General features: G+C 46.5%; 2 protein-coding genes across 4 annotated transcripts in view; one reads left to right on the top strand and one right to left on the bottom strand.

Annotated features, from left to right (window-relative positions):
- TICAM1 (toll like receptor adaptor molecule 1) overlaps window positions 1-7,330 on the bottom strand; it is a 42,343-nt gene extending 35,013 nt beyond the window's left edge. The window contains exon 1 of one of the 2 annotated variants that reach the window (XM_033955297.1): window positions 7,182-7,330. The gene's annotated coding sequence lies outside the window, so the exon portion shown is untranslated. The remainder of the gene's footprint in view (window positions 1-7,181) is intronic. The other variant, XM_033955298.1, reaches the window with a different exon arrangement.
- Window positions 7,323-20,449, top strand: part of LOC117365205 — a 30,672-nt gene continuing 17,545 nt past the window's right edge. For both annotated transcript variants that reach the window (XM_033955301.1, XM_033955300.1), the window contains exon 1: window positions 7,323-9,876. In XM_033955301.1, coding sequence (XP_033811192.1) covers window positions 7,346-9,295 — 1,950 coding nt within the window. In that variant the 5' untranslated portion in view covers window positions 7,323-7,345 and the 3' untranslated portion in view covers window positions 9,296-9,876. The remainder of the gene's footprint in view (window positions 9,877-20,449) is intronic.

The raw sequence follows: 20,449 nt of genomic DNA, 5'->3' as shown, positions 1-20,449 counted from the left end.
TTCCTTGCCAGTGGCTTTGAGGGAAGGAAAATCCTTAGACAGATTTAAGGGTAAACTGAAAGGTTTTTTTATTTAAAGAAGCATTTGAACCTTAAAAATTCTGCAAGCAAGAGACCACTTTTAAAGCAAAAGACAAGTTAGAGGCTAATTTTAATGCCATTTTAGGTATCCTAACCAACTCTGTCCCTTTCTAATGTTATTACCTTACATGTGTTCTATCCTATAACTATTGGAGTTCCTTCCCCCTTGTTACCACAAGTTTGTCAATTGACCTCTGTTATGTCTTTGATTGTTTAAACATACTGTATGTCCTTCCTTTTTTGAGAATTGTACACCACTTAGAAAGTTTGATATAAGCGGTCAAATCAAATTTTAAATAAACTTGAAACTTTAGCATCATGCTTTCTTCATTAGGTAAGGAGGTCCATTTAGTAACCTGAGCCATCATGGAATCTGCTTTCGGCTAAACAAAAAACTGTTGAAATTCAGGAGCCATGGGGGGGTAAAGCCAAGACATAGTCTTAGCCCTCTGCAAGAAACCCTCCAGGGTCTCCCACTGATCTGTGACGTCTGGATGCATGGGAAAAAATTAGGTCTGAGAATTAGTGCCGTTCATGACCGTGCATTGGGAGGTCGATGGTTGCTGAGATTCCAGTTTCAACTCCCACAGGGAGTCTATACGGTACAGCACAGTTGTAGACTTGAAAATCTGACATACTGAGGGGTCCTCCCCGGTCAAGGCAAGCACTGTCTCTTGACTTCCATTCCCTGTAAAATAACCTGAATTTTCCAGGAGCGAAGCCTTGCCCTGGGATAGTAAAGACATGGAGTCTGGTCTCCAGTCTTCCCAGTCCTTCTCCAGTTGGTCTTACTGTCCCAGAGGCAGGCTTCTCTCCAGTGTCAGAGCATTCTGAAAAGGAACCTCTCCTTGTGCTAGCACTGGCGCACCCGCTGATTGTGCAGGGAGGCCCCACCAAGTTAAGTAGGCTTTCCATAAGAGATTAACAAAGTTTGGGGTAAAACATTACATTACATTAATGTCTTCTACCCCGCCAATACCTTTCAGTTCTAGGCGGTTTACAACAAGAAATTAGCCTGGGCATTCCAAGGGAGATTACAAGGTTGATAGTTATAGTATGCGTCGGGGTCTGGGAATGGTCGATACGGTTTGATTAGATCATTTGACAAATTTCTTGAATAGTATAGTTTTCAGTTCTTTCCTGAATGTTTTGTAGTTGGGCGTCGTGATCAGCAGATTTGAGAGGTGGTGGTCTATTTTTGTTGCTCTGGTGGCTAGTAGACCGTCATATAACTCTGCTGGAGAGGGTGCAGAGGCGAGCCACAAAACTAGTCAAAGAAGGCCCCAAGGACTCCGCAGCTTCCATGTACCTGTGTTTGGCGACTTCGCAGTTTAGAGGCTCCAGAAGGGAATTTTTTCCTAACACCTGAACCCTCTGCGGTTCCCCAACCCTAGAGATCTCAGAGGAAGCTAAGCACATGGCTTCCTCCCCTCCCTCATGTACCCAGCGGCACACAGCACACAGACACTCTTCCGTCAGCCATCCAGCATAAAGCTGGCATGATAAAGGGGTAGAACATGGAGAGGAGTTAATCCTTATCAATTTTATTCAAAATCGAGGGGGTCTGAGGCTGATAGAGGCTTTTAAAATAAAATTGGGAAAATCCAAGATGGCTGCCACGGTAGTGATATCATGCCAAAAATAGCTTGGAGGAGCCACCATGAACTTGAAAAAAATTCAGGGAAGAGGATCCTGGAGGTGGGAGACCCTGTATCTGCTCCTAGAAACTCTCAAAATGGCCAAATTCAGAACCCTCACAATTTTCCCCATAGGCTATAACAGCCTGTACACACTGTGACTTGCTGTTTGCTGCCTGCCTGTCAGCCCTCACTGCAGCTGAAAGGACAGATTCTATAGGTACAAAAATCATGATCTTCAGGCTGCCAGTTGGGCTAAGTCTGGCTGAGACCTCAGACCCCCACTAAACTGCATGTCACAACAGGGGAGGAAAAAAATACAACTATTCCCCTTTAAGCCTGATGGGCCAAACAGCCTGCGATCAAGCACCTGATAAATCAGGGTGCAAGCCAGCTTCAAGGGGAATGGAATCTGAGCTCTAAAAACTGTTAGTGTAGGCTCAATACATAGATACACCTGAGGGTTGCCCTGCTAGCAGCAGACTGCTCTCAGGAAGTGTGCATTCTCTCCCAGGTAGAGCCTCAAAAAATGGATAAAAATAATAATAAAATTAAGCAGTGGCGTACCTAGGGGGGGGGCGGGGGGGGCGGGCCGCCCCGGGTACCAGCCCTAAGGGGGTGTTCCCGGCCTTGCCGTTCAGTCCCCCGCCACCCCCGAAGGACCGCTCGCCCCCCTGGCCTCCCCGCACCACCTATGAACAGCCGCAGCAGGATCGCGAAGTCAGCGTCAGCATCCCTGCGCTGCTTCCTACGACGCGATCCCGCCCCTCCTCTGACGTCAGAGGAGGGGCGGGACCGTGGCGCAGGAAGCAGCAGGGATCGCTGACGCTGACTTCGCGATCCTGCTGCGGCTGTTCATAGGTGGTGCGGGGAGGCCAGGGGGGCGAGCGGTCCTTCGGGGGTGGCGGGGGACTGAACGGCAAGGCCGGGAACACCCCCTTAGGGCTGGTACCCGACGCTGACTTCGCGATCCTGCTGCGGCTGTTCATAGGTGGTGCGGGGGGGGGCGAGCGGTCCTTCGGGGTGGGTCGGGGCATCAGGCCTTCAGGGTGGGGCGGGCGGGCAGGCAAGCAGGCTTTCAAGGGGGAGGGGGTGACAGGCAGGCAGGCAGGCCTTCAAGGGGGGACAGGCCTTCGGGGGGGGGGTGCAGACATTCAAGGGGTGCAGGCCTTCAAGGGGGGCAGGCAGGCCTTCAGGGGGGTGCAGACCTTCGGGGGGGGGGGTGTAGGCCTTTGGGGGGGTGCAGACCTTCAAGGGGGTGCAGGCCTTCAAGGGGGGAAAGGCAGGCAGGCCTTCAAGGGGGGGTGCAGGCCTTCAAGGGGGGGTGCAGGCCTTCAAGGGGGGAAAGGCAGGCAGGCCTTCAAGGGGGGGACAGGCCTACAAGGGGGGGGGACAGGCCTACAAGGGGGGGGACAGGCCTACAAGGGGGGGGACAGGCCTTCAAGGGGGGGGTGCAGGCCTTCAAGGGGGGGTGCAGGCCTTCAAGGGGGGTGCAGGCCTTCAAGGGGGAGACAGGCCTTCAAGGAGGGGAAAGGCAGGCAGGCAGGCCTTAAAGGGGGGACAGGCCTACAAGGGGGTGGGACAGGCCTTCAAGGGGGGGGACAGGCCTTCAAGGGGGGAAAGGCAGGCAGGCCTTCAAGGGGGGGGACAGGCCTACAAGGGGGGGGGACAGGCCTACAAGGGGGGGGACAGGCCTACAAGGGGGGGGACAGGCCTTCAAGGGGGGGACAGGCCTTCGGGGGGGTGCAGACCTTCAAGGGAGTGCAGGCCTTCGGGGGGGGGGTGCAGTCCTTCAGGGGTGGGGTTTAGGCCTTCAGAGGGGGACAGACCTTCGGGTGGGAGGTAAAGTCCTTCGGGGGGTGCAGGTCTTCAGGGGTGGGGTGTAGCCCTTCGGAAGGGGGACAGACCTTCGGGGGAGGGGGGTCCTGGTGTAAAAGTACACAGAGGGAGAGAGGGAAGGGGGGGTTCAAAGATACATGCATATGCCAGACTTTGGGGGTTAGAAATAATGGGTCTAAAAACAGAGGAGTGGGAGAGAGATGGTGCATAATGGGATTTAGGGAGGGAAGGAACAGAAAGGGAGAGAACTTGGAAACAGGGGATGGTGTGGAGGGGGGATAGAGATACTGGATAGGAGGATAGTTGGGAACAGAAAGGGAGAGATGGTGGATCCTGGGGTGGTGGGGAGTTGAGAAAAGGTGAATCTGTGAATGGAGACAAAAAAAAGGAAAGATGCCAGATCTCCGGGAGAGGGAAGGGAAACGGAAGGGGAGAACAGAGATGGCAGACGGATGGTTAGCACGGAGAAAGGAGACCCTGGCAAGCAAGACAACAAGAGCCTGGGACCAACAAGATTTGAATATTGATCAGAGAACAAAAGGTAGAAAAAATAATTTTATTTTCTGTTTTGTGATTACAATATGTTAGATTTGAAAAGTGTACATGAGACAGCTTGAAATGGGAACTTTTCTATTTTTGTGAATGGCAAGGCTGAGTTCAGTTAAAATATATGCTTTATAAGAAAATATAATAATGTGTTTTATAAAGTTTATAAGCATTGCTGGCATACTCGGTGAGGTGTTCCTAGTGTTGGTGGTGGTGGTAGCATGTCAGTGTGTTGAGAGGAAGAGGTAGTCTGGGAAATTCTGCTGAGCAAACTCTGGGCCCATTTCCACCCCCAGTTAGTCCACTCCACTCAACTGGTTCACACACTGAGTGGGTCTTTGGGTGTTATTTCTGGGTAGTTGTTTTAGAATCTCTTCCAGTGGTTTGTCAGTATCTCCTTCTGGTCCAAGGAAGGAAACTTTGTCAACCTTAGCATTGACCTTCAGAATATGTTTGTAACAGCGCTGCTTGTGTGGCATTAGGCTATGTAGTGATCGAAAGAAAAAAACAGACCTTTGCACATTTTTGCACTATATGGTGGGTGTATGAGGAGATTCATTTCCTGCACAGTTAAGTCCATTTTTTCTACTGAATAATAGTATAGGTACAATGAAAGTAAATAGCAAAAATGTTTGAGTAGATAATTAAGGAAATCTTTTTCATATTGCTTGCTTATGGACTGGGAAAAAAGACTGTTCAAGCAAATGTCTCCAGAACTGCTTTAATGGAAAAATGTGATTTTTTTTTTTTTAAGTACTTTGTGAAATTTATTGTTGTTGTGAAATTTATTGTTATACTTTGTTTAAACTTAAAAAGCGGTGTCATTAACAGTGAATCTAATCGAAAAATCGATTCAACAGGGTGAATCGGATCGAATGAAATATTTTTCTCTGAATCGGGCAGCACTATTGGCTACCATGAGAATGGGCTACTGGGCATGATGGACCATTGGTGTGACCCAGTTAGGCTATTCTTATGTTATGTTCTCATCTGTAGGGGCCTTTGTTTTCACTTCTTATTTTAATGTATTTTTTTCCTGGGAACTTATCAGTGTTTTTTTATAATGGGAACAAAAATGGAAGAGAATTAATGTGTGTGGAATGGGGGGGGGTAACTAATTTCTTCAGCTAAATAATCAATCCACTTCAAACAGACATAGGAGAACTCACGCACCATTCACACACCCTCCAACCAAAAACGTCAAAAGAAAAAAACTGTTCGACAACCTCCTAGCCATTCGAGCTGCAACACTTGACCCCCAACTCTACAACCTATTGACCTCGACCACAAACTACAAAACCTTAAAAAAAGAAATAAAAACCCTTCTATTAAAAAAACACATAAAACCAAACTAACATAATCAGAACTGTCCCAAGCATCACCTGCAACTACTCCATATGTACTTCTGATGTCATGACAATTCAGACATAATTTATGTTATGTTATGTTTGGAATAATGGTTACATAAATGAGGTTCAATAAAAGAAAATTTTCTGTGGGAGCATTTGTTGGAACTTCTGTTATCCTGATTTCTTCTATCTGTGGGCTTTCTTTAGCTAACCTACTTATCTGGGGCTTTCCACTTCTGCAGCTGCCCTTTTCACGGTCCACTTTGCGCTTGCACTCTCTGGGGAGGGGGGGTTGGGTCTGGGCTTGGTGGGGTAGGTGTGTCTGGTAGTTTTGTCTGGGTGGTGGCTGGGTGTTTCTTGGGTGCTTGTTGTGCGGATTGGTGTGTCTGGTGAGCGGTCTGGGTGTTGTTGCTTGTGGGGGTTTTTTTCATTATAAAATATGGCTGAGGGTCTAGTCCGGCTTATTATTCTTGTGGGTTCTGGGGTGGGATTTGTTTGCTTGCCCCAAGTTTTGGCCTTTTGTTGTGTATTGCTATGCCTCTCATTGGCAATTTTCTCTTGGGAGAGGCTTGTTCATGCTTGTTGTTGCTGTTACTCTCATTCTGTGTTCTTTTTGATAATGTATAAGTTTCTGTACAGACCATGGTTGCTTGTCTGGACCTTTTGCCATTCTCAATAAAAATACTTTGGAAAAAAAAAAAAAAAAAAAAAGAAAATTTTCACTGCCTGTTTCTATTCTGACCATTTATTCCATTTCATGGTTATTGCAAAAAAAAAAAAAAAAAAATTTTACATGAGGGGGGGGGGGGTGTCAAAAAATGATGGGCCCCGGGTGCCACATACCCTAGGTACGCCACTGAAATTAAGCAGAACAGTTCAGAAAAACACCTTCTCAATTTGATAGAGGTACAACTCACTGGGGAAGGAGGCAGAGTCAAAAGATATATGACATCCTTCTGCAATCAATTCGCAACCAGAGGTGAATCAAGACTCCTAGACACACTGCACCAGAAACTGGGCTAGGCGGACCACCATTCTGACCCAGAAACTGTTCTTATATAAATGTAAACTGCTTTGATTTTAATCACAGAAAGGCAGGATATCACTCACATCATATCCCTTTTTCCTTAAAAATAAAAATGGAGCCTCCACTAAAAAGAAGAAAGCAGGAGCAAATATGGAAGAGATCAATAAAAAGCAGAATTTCAGTGCCTAGAGTGTTCATGAGCCATTAGATAGCAAGAGGGAAAATGGATAACAGGATAGAGGAAGTAAATATGCCAGCGATCTGGTGGGCATGTGTACCAGTTTCCAAAAAGCAAAGGGGAAATATGCCATAGACCTTATGGTAACAGATGTCAGATCCGAGCTGGGAGAGGTATACATGGAAGAGTCCTAGACGCATGAGTGCCAGCCTCCAGATTGGAAAGGGTGAATATGGCAGAATCTGGTGAGCATGGGTGCCAATCTCGTTTGGAGGAAGTGAATATGCCAGAGTCCTAGTGAACACCAAGCCAGACTGGAGAAAGTGAATACGGCAAAATTTTGGTGGGCATGGATGCCAGTCTCCAGATTGGGTGAATATGGTCCGGTTTGGAAGGGGTGAATATGGCAGTGTCCTGGTGGCCATGGGCGTCAGGCTTTAGGCTGGAAGTAGTAAGTATTCAAGATTCTGGTGGTACCTGTGCCGAGGTTATCCCAATTGGGTCTAGATGCATGCTGAAAGTTACCTGATGTCTGGGAGAACTTGGCCGATTGGCAGGCCCAAGGCCCAAAAAGCCACTTTGCAGAACCGAACCCCGAGTACCAGCCGGGATCGCGCACTTTATACACACAGCGTCTCACAGCTCTGCTGCCCTTTCCGGATGCAGACGGCGGGGCGGAGCTAGGAGACATGACCAGGAAGTATCGCCAGCCCAAAGGGACCCTTGCCGAGAACCGAGGAAAGCCGAGGCCGTTCTCAAGAGAAGCCGCGCCCCTGGGTCTAGTTACTGCAACTGCACGAGGGGCCGATGTCGGGCTCGATGGATTCCGAGTTCAGGCCCGAGTAGATCCGAGAAAGGCCGAGATCAGGCCTAAAGCAGCCAGAGATCGGTTCCGTGCAAATCCGAGAGAAACTGGGGTCGAGCCGCGGGAATTACGAGCTCAGGCCCGAGTAGATCCGACACAGGCCGAGATCAGGCCCAAAGCAGCCAGAGGCCGGACCCGAGCAAATCCGAGAAAAACCGGGTCCGCGTCGGGGAGATTCCGAGCTCAGACCCGAGTAGATCCGAGACAGACCGAGATCAGGCCTAAACTAGCCAGAGTAAATTCAACCGAAGCCGAGGTCAGGCTGGGGAGATTCCGAGCTCAGGCTCAGATAAATCCCAGAGAGGTCAAGGCCTGTTCGGAGAGATTTCGAGGTCAGACCCAAGTAAATCTCAGAAAGGACGAAATCTGGCCTTATGACTTAGGAGCCCAGGATCGAGAAGATCCAAGACAGGCCAAGACCAGACCCAGATCATCCCAAAGTCAGACCCGAGTAACTCTGAGAAAAGCCGAGGCTAAAGCCTGGCCTAAGGGATTCCACTCTCGAGTCCAGCTAAATCTGAGTGAGGCCAAGGTCAGGTCTAAAGCAGCTCGAGGACAGATCCAAGTAAATCCAAGAGAAGCTGAGGGATTCCAAGCTCACTCCAGGACCAAGGAAACCCAAAACCAGACCTGGTGGAGCCTGATAGAGGCTAAGCTTAGACAAAACCTAGCTCAAGTTCAAGGAAGTCCCTCAATAATTCAGGTACATTCAAAAGGGTCTGATGCCAGTCACAGGCCAGCCCAAGACCAGGCTGACCTAAATTTGAGAAAAATCAAAGCCAAGCCCAAAACACCTCTAGGTCAGACTCAAATGAGAATGAGAGATACTGAGCATAGGCACACAAGGACCCAAAACTTGGTTCAGAAGAATCTCAGAATAGCTCGGTCAAGTCCTGAGGAACTTCAAGGTCAAACACAAGAAAGTATGAGAAAGAAAGAGCCCAAGACTGAGAAAATCCAACTCCATATCCAAAAGAGTTTCAAGAATACAAAGAAAGCCCACAAAAGTCTGAAAGAGATGGCACCCTGGCCTGAAAAATTTGAAACCCAGATCCAAGACATATGGAAACAAGCTAAACAAAAGTCTGAGGTAGTCCATACCCAGATCCGAAATAGTCTAAAACACACCAAACAATGGTCCAAGACAGCCCAAGTTCAAGTACAAAAAAGTATGAAAGAGACTGATCCCAGGCCCAAAAGGATTCAGATCCATAGCAAAAAGACTCTGGAACAGGCTGAACTTAGGCCAAAGACAGTCCAAACACAAGGCCAAGTCAGTCTGAAAGCAACCAAGACCAGACCTAAGGGGTTCCTAGCTCAGGTTCAAAAGAGTCTGAATGAGATTGAGCCTGGACTTGACAGAGTTCTAGTTCAGACCCAAGAGAGTGCAAGAGAGACAGAGCCCAGTATTGAAAGAGTAGGCATCCAAGTACAAATAAAACCTAAAGAAATTGAAACCTGCATTGAGAGATATCGAATTCAGTCCCGAGAAAGTCCAACAGAAACCAATTCTACATTTGATAGAGTTCAACTTCAAAGCCAAAAACATTCCAGAGAGTCTGAATCCAGGCTTCAGAGAGTCCAAAACCAGTCCATAGGAAAACTGAGAGAAACTGAGCGCAAGCCTGAGAGGGTCCAGCTGCAGACTCGAGAGAAATCAAATCAGGACCTTAGAGAATCTAAGAGAAGACGAGCCCAGAGAATTCAAACTGAGACTCAAGCGAAGTTCAGTCCAGGCCTAAGAGGGCCAGAGCTCAGACGTGCAAGGATCTGAGACCCTACACAAGAAAAATCTGATCCCTACTTTGAAAGAGGATGGCTTTGGATGTGAGAAAGACAAAGTCAGGGGAAGCTGAGCCCATACTTAAAAAAGTCTGAACTTAGACCTGTGAAAATCCAATTTCAAACCCCAAGCCCTTCATAATCTGATCCCTAGTATGAAAGACTTAGATAGCCAAGTTGATACCCAAGAGAGTATAAAGAAAGCTGAGATTCAGAAAAGCCCATAGACAGTTGAATCCAGACAGTCCAAACCAAGACCCCAAACCCAGCTGAGACTACTGATAGTTAAACTCAAAACCCAAGGGCACCTGAACACAGGCCTGACTCTACACCAAGACCCAAGAAAGTCCTAGTGAAAGAGAATCCAAAATAATTTAAGCTGAGCCCTAAGAAAGACTGAGCAAAAGCAATTTGAAATCTAGAGAGACTGCACCTAAATTTAAGGGAAGACAGGCCCAGGGAACTATTAGAATTGAAAAAGTGACCTCATTGATTTAGAAGAGCTGATGGGAGATGTAATGTGTACATTGTATGTACTGTAGAACCCTCATTTTTGCAGAACCTGACATATTTGTGAGTTCCCTTTATAACACATATGATAATAGCATTTATGCTTACTTTACATATGGTGGCTGCTGTTGAAGGAAGTAGAAACTGGAGATCCCAGGCCTTGTTACTTCATATTTCTAGTTCCACTCTCCATTTGAGGGCTGTAAAATCTCAAACTAGCCAATTTTACACAGCTGAAGAAGGGAATCTCTCACTGCTGCTTGCTTTGGGTGTTTGGTAGGGTTCTTCAGCTTTTTGGTACTGCTAAACAGGTTTATGGCAGTTCATCCTGTTTTCACTACCACCAAACTAGTATAGCCGAAAATGGTTCTCTGTAGATTAGAACTAAACCAATTAGTGTGCTAACTACAGTATACTGTGAAGAGGGCAGAATTGAATAACATTTTCTCCAGCAGAGCTCAGTGCTTACCAATATTTTTGTGGCCAAATAAAATTATGTGACCTCCCAGAGGTGCAGAATAATGCTACACCTATGGAGAGCCCCCCCAGGACATGACCCCAAATGCAGGCTTTGTGACTCCATTTGGGATCATGACCCACAGTTTAGGGAAACTACAGTAGATATATACTCTTTAAGAAAAGTCTTTTTACTAGCCATTTTTAACACATCTGAAATACATTTATACCATTAGTTCCCTAACCTAACCTGGGGAATCTATAGTCATTCAGGTTGTCAGGAATGCCACAATAAGTAAGCATAAGATAAATTGGCATTCAATGTATCTCTATAATATGCAGATTTATATCAAACGTATTCATTGTGGATATCCTAAAAATCTGACTGGCTTTCACATCACCAGGACAATACTGGGAACTGTTGACTTATGTACTGGTTGTGTCCATCTGTTTAGAGGCTTTTGTTAAAGTGAACCGATCAGGTTCAAACTTTAGGTGAAGACCCACCATGGTGCTGGAATTTATTAAAATCCAAGAGTGAAAAATTGAAATGTAACAAAATCACGACCTTGTTCTTGTCATCTTGCTTTCATATAGCATTGAGAGCAAAGGTGAATAGAAATAAATCACTGCAGGCATAGTCTGCTATTTATAGGTATAATAGGTAAGAATGCTTCCAACTCCATGACATGGTTGGGAGGCTTGCCAGACAATTACTAAATTTACTGACAACCAATAAAAACAGTTTCATAGATTGCATTCAGGGAAAAAGGGATGATTAGGTTCTTACCTCGATATATCTTTCCATTATAAAGGGATGTGAGTCTTGATAAATAGGTTACATCCCTTCACCTGTGAGGATTGCAGAAGGCATCATCAACATTTTTCAACTCTGCCTGCTTGTATCACAGGGCAATGCTTCAGATTAGAGAATGACAAGGGGACAAATTTTTCCCTGTCCCCGCAGAAACTCATTTTCCTATCCTGTCCCTGCAAATTCTTGTCCTGTCCCTGCCCCATTCCTGCAAGCTCTATCCTCATCTGTACAAGCCTCAAACACTTTAAAATCATAAGTGTTCGAGGCTTGTGTGGTTAAGGCAGAGCTTAAAGAATGGGACAGGGACAGCAACAAAACCCACGGGGACAGGATGGGAAAATTGAGTTCCTACTGGGACAAATTTGTCCCCATGTCATTCTCTACTTCAGATACTATGTTTGTACCAAAGCAATGGATAACCCCTAAGAAAAAGAAAAAAAACAAGGAGGGCATGAGGAACTTCCTGAAAAGTCAAGTCTTTTCTGTTCTGCACAATAATATTTAATCAAACCAATAGACAAATAGCCTAAACAAGGTGGAACCAAAGAAGCCACCTACCTGAGTGCAACCAGCATTAACATTTATGCAACTCCTATAGTCTCCCCTAAAGGTTTGTCTATAGCTAATTGCTAGTTCTTTGTACTCGTTGAACCAAAGAACAGTAAGCATCTTCATATTCTCTTGGCAGTTTACCGACCAGCATCTGGAGGTGCAAATATATGTCTGAGACAGAAAACAAGCTAAGTAACAATCTGACCGGGCAGACTGTTAAGACTCATATCTCTTTATACTGGAAAGAAGACTATCGAGGTAAGAACCTAATCTTCCCTACCAGTGCAAAAGAGACATGAGTCTTGAGAAGTATGACATTCAAAAGATGTCTCCTGAGTCAAAGGCGGGGCAGATGAGCCTGTTGCTAGCACTGAGGACCCAAATAGAAACATAGAAAGATGACGGCAGATAAGGGCTACAGCCCATCAAGTCTGCCCACACTATTTACCCACCCTCTTAAGTCTACTGACCCCCTAAAGTATAATTGTAATTATACTGTCACTCTACTGACCTGCTCATTCAAGTCCATACCCTAGTGACCCTATCCCTTGGCATGACCCTCATAGGGATCCCACATAGGTATCCCATTTGTTCTTGAAGTCTGGGATGCTGCGTGCCTCGACCACCTGCACTGGAAGCTTGTTCCAATGCTCAATCACTCTCTCCGTGAAGTACTTCCTGGCGTCTCCACGAAACTTCCCTCCCCTGAGTTTGAACGGATGTCCTCTTGTGGTTGAGGGTCCCTTGAGAAGAAAGATATCATCTTCCACCTCGACCCGTCCTGTGATGTACTTAAATGTCTCAATCATGTCTCCCCTCTCCCTACGCTCTTTGAGAGTGTAGAGCTGCAATTTGCTCAGTCTTTCTTCGTACGGGAGACCCTTTAGCCCCGAGACCATCCTGGTGGCCATCCGCTGAACCAATTCAATTCTGAGCACATCTTTACGGTAATGTGGCTTCCAGAATTGCACACAGTATTCCAGATGAGATCTCACCATGGCTCTGTACAATGGCATCATGACTTCAGGCTTCCTGTTGACAAAGCTTCTCTTGATACAACCTATCATCTGCCGTGCTTTAGATGAAGCCTTCTCCACTTGAGTGGCAGCCTTCATGTCAGCACTGATGATTACTCCTAAGTCTCGTTCTGCTGTAGTCCTGGTTAAAGTTTCTCCATTCAGGGTGTAAGTTCTGCACGGATTTCCGTTACCGAGATGCATGACCTTACATTTCTTGGCGTTGAGCCCAGCTGCCAGATAGAGGACCAACGTTCTAAAGTACGCAGGTCATGCTCCATAGTGTCCTGTAGATTGTAGTCGTTTACTATATTGCATAGTTTGGCGTCGTCAGCGAATAAGGTTACCTTACCATGAAGCCCTTGAGTCAGATCCCCAATGAATATGTTGAAGAGGAGTGGGCCAATGACTGAACCCTGCGGCACTCCGCTTGTCACCTCCGACATTCTAGAGAGGGTACCGTTAACCACTACCCTCTGAAGTCTGCCACTAAGCCAATCTTTAACCCATGCAGTTAGAGTCTTTCCTAACCCCATCGAATTCATCTTGTTCAGCAGCCTGCGATGTGGGACGCTGTCAAAAGCCTTGCTGAAGTCCAGGTATATGACGTCCAAGGACTCTCCTGAGTCCAGCCTTCTTGTTACCCAGTCAAAGAAGCTGATAAGATTGGACTGGCATGACCTACCCTTGGTGAATCCATGTTGATTGGGATCCCGGAGATTTCCCTCATTCAAGATCGTATCTAATTTATGTTTAATTAGTGTTTCCATGAGTTGAGGTGAGACTTACCGGTCTATAGTTCACAGCCTCAGCCTTGCAGCCCTTTTTATGCAGAGGAACGACGTTGGCTGTTTTCCAGTCCAACGGAACTTTCCCCGTACTTAGTGAGAGATTGAAGAGCACTGCCAACGGTTCTGCCAGAACATCTCTCAATTCTCTGAGCACTCTTGGGTGTAAATTGTCTGGTCCCATGGCCTTGTTTACCTTGAGCCTTGTCAGTTCACTGTAGATGTCCCCAGGTGTGAACTCAAAATTCTGAAACGGGTCTTCCACGTTTTGTTTTGCCTTCAACTGTGGTCCGTATCCCGGTGCCTCGCAGGTGAAGACTGAGCAGAAGTATTTATTTAGTAGTTCAGCTTTTTCGGAATCCGCCACCGCGTAGTTTCCATCCGATCTTCTAAGGCGTACTATACCGTCTGTGTTCCTTTTCCTATCACTGATATACCTAAAGAAGGATTTGTCCCCTTTTTTAATGTTTTTTGCCAGAGTTTCTTCCACTCGAAGTTTGGCCTCCCTAACCGCTGTTTTGACCGCTGCAGATCTGGTCTTATACTCTACTTTAGTTTCTCTTCTCTGTGTACGTTTGTAGGAAAGAAATGCTTTTCTCTTCTCCTTAATTAGGTGCAAAATCTCTTCAGTGAACCATTGGGGTTTGTTGTTTCTTTGCCGTTTATCTACTGATTTAATGTAGCGATTAGTTGCTTCGTGTATGGATGATTTCAGGTACGACCACATAGTTTCCACATTACCGGTCTCTGCTTGGTCCTGCAGTGTCTGATGAACGAAATCTCCCATGCGGGTAAAGTCGGTGCCCTGGAATTTGAGTACCTTTGTTTTTGTGCTTGATTTAGGGAATCCTTTCCCAAGGTTGAACCACACCATGTTATGGTCGCTGGAAGCTAGCGTATCTCCTACCCAGATCTCTGAGACGCTTTCCCCGTTGGTGAGTACCAGGTCTAGGATCGCCTGGGCCCTAGTGGGCTCTGTTACCATCTGTTTGAGATGTACTCCTTTTATGAAGGCAGAAAAGGGCCACGACCCTATGCACTATGCAAAAATGCACACCTACCTCTGTAAATCTGAGGAACATCTCTCTACGTGACAGCCTGAAGCTCTGAGACCCTTCTTGCCAAGGCTAAAGCTACTAGGAAAACCGTCCTGACGGTCAGGTCCATCAGCGATGCCTCTTGTGAGGGCTCAAATTTGTAAGATTCCACATTGGAAATGTTTTGTTGCATGGGAGGATGCAAATGCAATGCTACCTTTAAAAACCAGGGCATAGAAACATAGAAAAAGACGGCAGATAAGGGCCGCGGCCCATCTAGTCTGCCCACCCCAATGACCCTCCCCTATTTAACTCTGTGCAGAGATCCCACGTGACGATCCCATTTCTTCTTAAAATCAGGCACGCTGCTTGCCTCGATCACCTGAAGTGGAAGTCTATTCCAGCGATCAACCACTCTTTCGGTGAAAAAGTATTTCCTGGTGTCGCCGTGCAACTTCCCCCCCCCTGATTTTCCATGGATGTCTTCTTGTCGCCGTCGGACCTTTGAAAAAGAAGATATCCTCTTCTACCTCGATACGGCCCGTGAGGTACTTGAACGTCTCGATCATTATCTCCCCTCTGTCTGCGTTCCTCGAGTGAGTATAGCCGCAATTTATCCAGCCGTTCCTCGTACGGGAGATCCTTGAGTCCCGAGACCATCCGGGTGGCCATTCGCTGGACTGACTCAAGCCTCAGTACATCCATCCTTGCAGTAATGAGGCCTCCAGAATTGCACGCAATATTCCAGATGGGGCCTCACCATGGATCTATACAACGGCATAATGACTTCAGGGCACATCCAGATGGCGAAAGAGCCCTTCTCCAGTCGAACCCTAAAGCATGAGAGACTTGCTACCTGTACCTTGAGGGAGCCAACTGCTAGGTCCTGTTTGAGACCGTCCTGAAGAAACAATAGGACCATGGAACCAGAGCCCTAAAAGGCTCAATCTTCTGTTCCTCACACCAATGCTGAAAGGTCTTCCAAGCCTTAGCATAGGCTGTGACCCTAGTTAGCTTCTTAGATCATAGGAGATAACTATGACCTTCTTCGAGTAACTTTTGTTGTAAGCTCAAAGCGTTCAAAATTCTGTAGGCCAGTTGAACCCTGCAGGAGCAGCACTGGGTTAAGTGGCAGTCAGAGGCATTTGTCGTGCTGTAACTGAACTAGATAAACGTGTACCATGGGCGGCGCGGTCAGTCCGGGGCCCCGAGAATCACTATCCCTTGATAGATTGCTATTCTTCCATCTTATCATTGGCTACGGGGAAAAAGTATAACCATTCTTTGTTGACCACAACTGAATCAAGGTGTCTATGCCAGCATTTCACAGCTCAACTTTGTGGCTGAAGAATTGAGAAGCCTTCTTGTTGCCTGCTGACACCATTGGATCCAACATCGGTCTCCCCAGCGCCTTACAATTTTGATGAAAGTGCTCTGGGATAAGAACCAGGATCCATAGTCTGGCTACTGAAATAGTCTGCTTGCACATTGTCCACCCCTGCTACCTGCACCGCCAAATTGGCTTGTAGGTAGGAATCTGCCCAGCAAAATAATAATAGCCTCTAGCTTCAATGGAGCACTCTTGGTGCCTCCCTGTCTGTTAATGTATACTACCACTGTGGCATTGTCTGAGAAGGCCTTGACCACATTGACTTCCAAGGTCTTTTCGAATAACTTCAGCACTAGCTTTCAATTCCAATCTTTTGATGGACCATTTTCTGAGAGAGAGTAACCATCGGCCCTGGAATGGGTGACCCACACAATTATCTCCCCAGCCATAAAGACTGGGACAGTGTCCCCGCCCTGTCCAGGTCAGCAGCATCTGGAGTGAGTCAGTCTGCAGAGACAGTGGGATAACTGTATCCTGAAGAGGCATAAATGAGCTTTTGTCCATGGTACCACTTCTATGGTTGTTATTAATAACCTCAGTACCTGCAGGTAGTCCCAAGATGTAGGCATTGACATAGTCAGGAGGAACTCTAAAATCTGGGCTCTTAACTTCAGTTTGTACGACTCCAGAAGAAAACACGTCCTTCTGCTATGTTGAAGAGGGTCCCCAAGTACTCCAGGGATTGATACAGTTCCAGGTGACTCTTTTGGAAATAGATAATCCATCCCAGGCCTTGCAGGAGCTAGACAACTTGTGTCAATGCCTTGTGACCTTTGGTCTTGAACAGAGTCCTGATTAACCAAATGTCCAATTATTGGTGCACCTGAATCCCTGGCTTGGGCATGTGTGCTGCATCTACCACCATCACCTTGGTAAAGGTGTGAGATGTTGTTGCCAAACCAGATTGTAGTGCCGAAAATGGAAAATGCTTTTCCAGCACATGGAACCTGGAAAACCTTTTGCGTTCCAGGAATATGCAGATAGGTAAGTAGGCCTCTGTCAAATCCAGTGAGGCTAGGAATTTCCCTGGTGCCACCGAGGCAATAACTGAGTGCACTGTCTCCATCTGGAACCTGGGCACATTTAGTGCTGCATTGACAGATTTCAGATCCAGGATAAGTCTCCAGTCATCTGAGTCCTTCTTGTGCATGATATGGAGTATCTGCTCAAGCCCAATTCTTTGTCTGGCCCAGACTCTATGGCTTGAATATCCAGAAGCCATTTTACTGTCACGAACTTGGTCCACTTTTTCTAATCTGGCTGGAAAATCCATAAAGAAATCTTGAAGAGGACAAAAAAATTTGAGCTTGCAGCTCTCAAATAATGTCAAGGACCCATTTGTCCGAACAAATCTTCACCCAGGACTTCCCAAACTCTGGGAGTCTCCCTCCTATTCGGGGTGGCTCAGGCTTTGGCCTGGCATGATAGGGAACCTGGCATTTTGAGCTCTTCTGGAGCCCTCAGATCTCTGTCTAGATCCGTGAAATGATCTCTGAATAGAGGTGACTGGCGAGACCATCTGTAACCACAAAGAGAACCACAACATGACCCTCTCCTGGGACGTTTGGTTTACTGTCCGGTAATGACTTAAGACAATGATCTGCCACCCTGACCATAAGGTTATCCAAACCTTTGTCAAAGAGCACTTGCCCTGTGAAAGTAATCCTGCTCAAAATAGCATTAGAAGCAGAATCTCCCACCCAAAGCAGTCTATAGGCAGATATAGAATAAGCAGACACTATGCTCATGATCCTAAAAAACATCACATAGAGCGTCTGTTACATAATCAACTCCTGAAAGGATCACTTAGGGGCATGCATTCTCCGACAAAGCCGAAACCTGACACAGCATCTTATGGCAGGCACGCCCCACAAAGAAAGCTTCTGCCTCCACTTTCAGACCCAAAGCTAGAGCCTCAAACTGTCATTTGAGGACTAAGTCCACTCTGTGATCCTGTGCATCCTTTAGAATTACTCCACCTTCACTACTCCTATCTTGGGACCTCAATGTGATCTTGAAGAGCCTGGTCCATATTCCATATGAGCCATTTTACAGAAGCTTCCTTACTAGCCATTATGGTTAAGACAGTGTTTTTTGTTGCCATAGTGTTGGTGAGAAGAATTTAAGAATTGCAGGCTCTCTTTTGCAGGGAGCCTTTTCTCCATTTCATGGAGTTGGGTGTTTCTCTGTGCACAGTTCCTTCCTTTCTTCTGAAGGAAATTTCTGCCTTCCATGTCAATCAGGAGCTTCAATTGCCTGCCTTGCATCCCACAGGTTCTGCCTAACAAGACAAACTTTTGCACAAGCTGGATGTTCACAGGGCCCTGCTTATCTAACTGGAGAGAACTAATGACTCCAGGCTTTCTGATCATCTTTTTGTGCTGACTAGTCATTTGAGATATGGCAAACCAGCTTCCAAAGCTAATGCCAGATGGATCCACAGGGTGATTTAATCTTTCTACATTACCTGTGGAAATAAGCCCCCTATCTCTATGGCAGCACATTCAACAAGTATTGCAGTGGCTTCCTGGGCAGAGTCCTAGGCTGTCTCATATGATAGAATCTGTAGGGTAGCTACTTAGCCTACTGTTCACAATTTTACAAAGTTCTACAGAGTGGATGTGGCAGTTTGAGAGGATTCCGCTTTTGGGTCCTCGGTTCTGTGGGCAGGCTTATTTGTCCCTCCCTAGATGTCTGGCACTGCTTTGGTACGTTAGCTAAAGTACAGACTCCTGTGTATGTGTAACAGAATGACAGATTAGGTTCTTACCTCGATAATCTGGGTTCTGTTACATCTGGTAGTGCTGTAGAAATAATAGTAGTAGTAGTGTTAAGATATACAGGAGTCTGTACTACCCTTCTTGTGCGGACTTTTGATTCACCTGGAAGCATTCCAGGTCATTGTGAGAAGATGGGGGGACATCTGATGTTAGACCTCATGGCAACTGCAAAGAACAAAACGGCAACGCAGTTCTTCAGCTGAAGATGCAAACTCAGAAATGCAGGGCTAGATGCCCTGGTTCAATCATGACCAGAGACCTGGCTACTGTATGTGGTCCCGCCCGCTGCAGTAGAGGTGGTACCCTATGTGGTACCATATGCTTCCCCTCCAGGACATGTCTCACTGGTCGCCTCAGAGACACTTCCTTGGACAGTGACAGCCCGAAGCAATATGAGCTAGTGGCTCCACCCACAGTCTGTAATAAAGGGAATCCCACTCCAGATTGATTCTTGGGTCACCCTAACGGTGGATGCCAGCAGACAGATGATAGACCTGGGAGAGTGGTCATTGTCCAGGTCATTGTGAGAAGATGGGGGACGCCTGACATTAGACCTCATGGCAACTGCAAAAAACAAAAAGGCAATGCAGTTCTTCAGCTGAAGATGTACTCGGAAATGCAGGGCTAGATGTCCTAGTTCAACCATGGCCAAAAACCTGGCTACTGTATGTGGTCCCGCCCTGACCTATAATAGGCCGGATGATTCACCAAATAGCAAATCACCTGGGAATGCCCATGGTACATGGATCTTATACACCTGAAAAAGGGGCAAAGTCTCAGACTCCAGATGCACCCTGATTTGCTTTCATAGGGGCCGATAGAAGATCTGGGACGCTTTAGTCTTACGGCATGACTCTTGAGCGTGCAGCGGTAGTCCAAAAGGGATATTCAGAAGTAGTTATTGCTATTCTCAAAGCATAAAAAAACCCCCAACGGTTTCAACTTGTGCTAAGGCTTGGGAGATGTTTCAGCGCTTATGCAGGAAAGAAACTAAACTAAACCTTAAGTTTGTATACCGCATCATCTCCACAGAAGTAGAGCTCGGCACGGTTTACAGTAATTGATATAGAAAGGAACTCCAAAGAAAAGTAGAAGAACTTGGTACAGAGAAGTTTAGAGAGACTTAGAGACTTTAGAGAGAAAAGTTGTAGCTGGGCAAAGCTCCAGTCTCATCAGTACTGGTATTCCTTCAAGAGGACCTTGACAAAGGATTGGCAGTGGTGTCCCTTAAAGTTCAGGTAGCAGGGCTCTCATATTTCTGTGGCCGAGAGAAGAGAGCTTTGCCAGCAGCCCATCCTGACATAGTCAAGTTCTTAAAAGGTGCCCTGAAACCAAGGTCACCGATTCGAAATCTGTTTCCATCATAGAATCTTAATATACTGTAGTCTTAGAAGAACTCAGCAGGGCTCTGTATGAGCCCTTACGGGAAGCCTCCAAAGTAGTCCTCTTGGTTGCAATTACATCTGCCAGAACAGTTTCAGAATTGCATGCATTGTCGTGCAGAGAGATGTTTTTCAGAATCACAGAAGCGGAAGTGACTTTGTGTATGGTTCCCTCCTTCTTACTGAAAGTCATCTCAGCGTTTCATGTCAACCAAGAGGTTAGACTTAAGGTGTTTCATCCCACAGGTTCCACAAGGCCTTAAAGGTTTTGAACGTTCAGAAAAGTCTCGTCTCTCAGATCATTTTTTCGTGTTAATCAGTCAGGCTAGACGAGGCAAACCCGCTTCCAAGGCCACCATCTCTAGATGGATTCGTTGAGTGATATCCTCTGCATACATCGACTGGGGCAAACAACCAT

The sequence above is a fragment of the Geotrypetes seraphini genome, chromosome 8 (genome assembly GCF_902459505.1).
Source record: "Geotrypetes seraphini chromosome 8, aGeoSer1.1, whole genome shotgun sequence".
Taxonomy (NCBI): Eukaryota; Metazoa; Chordata; class Amphibia; order Gymnophiona; family Dermophiidae; genus Geotrypetes; species Geotrypetes seraphini.
The sequence above is the reverse complement of the archived record's forward strand: the minus strand, read 5'-3'. Positions and strand labels throughout refer to the sequence as shown.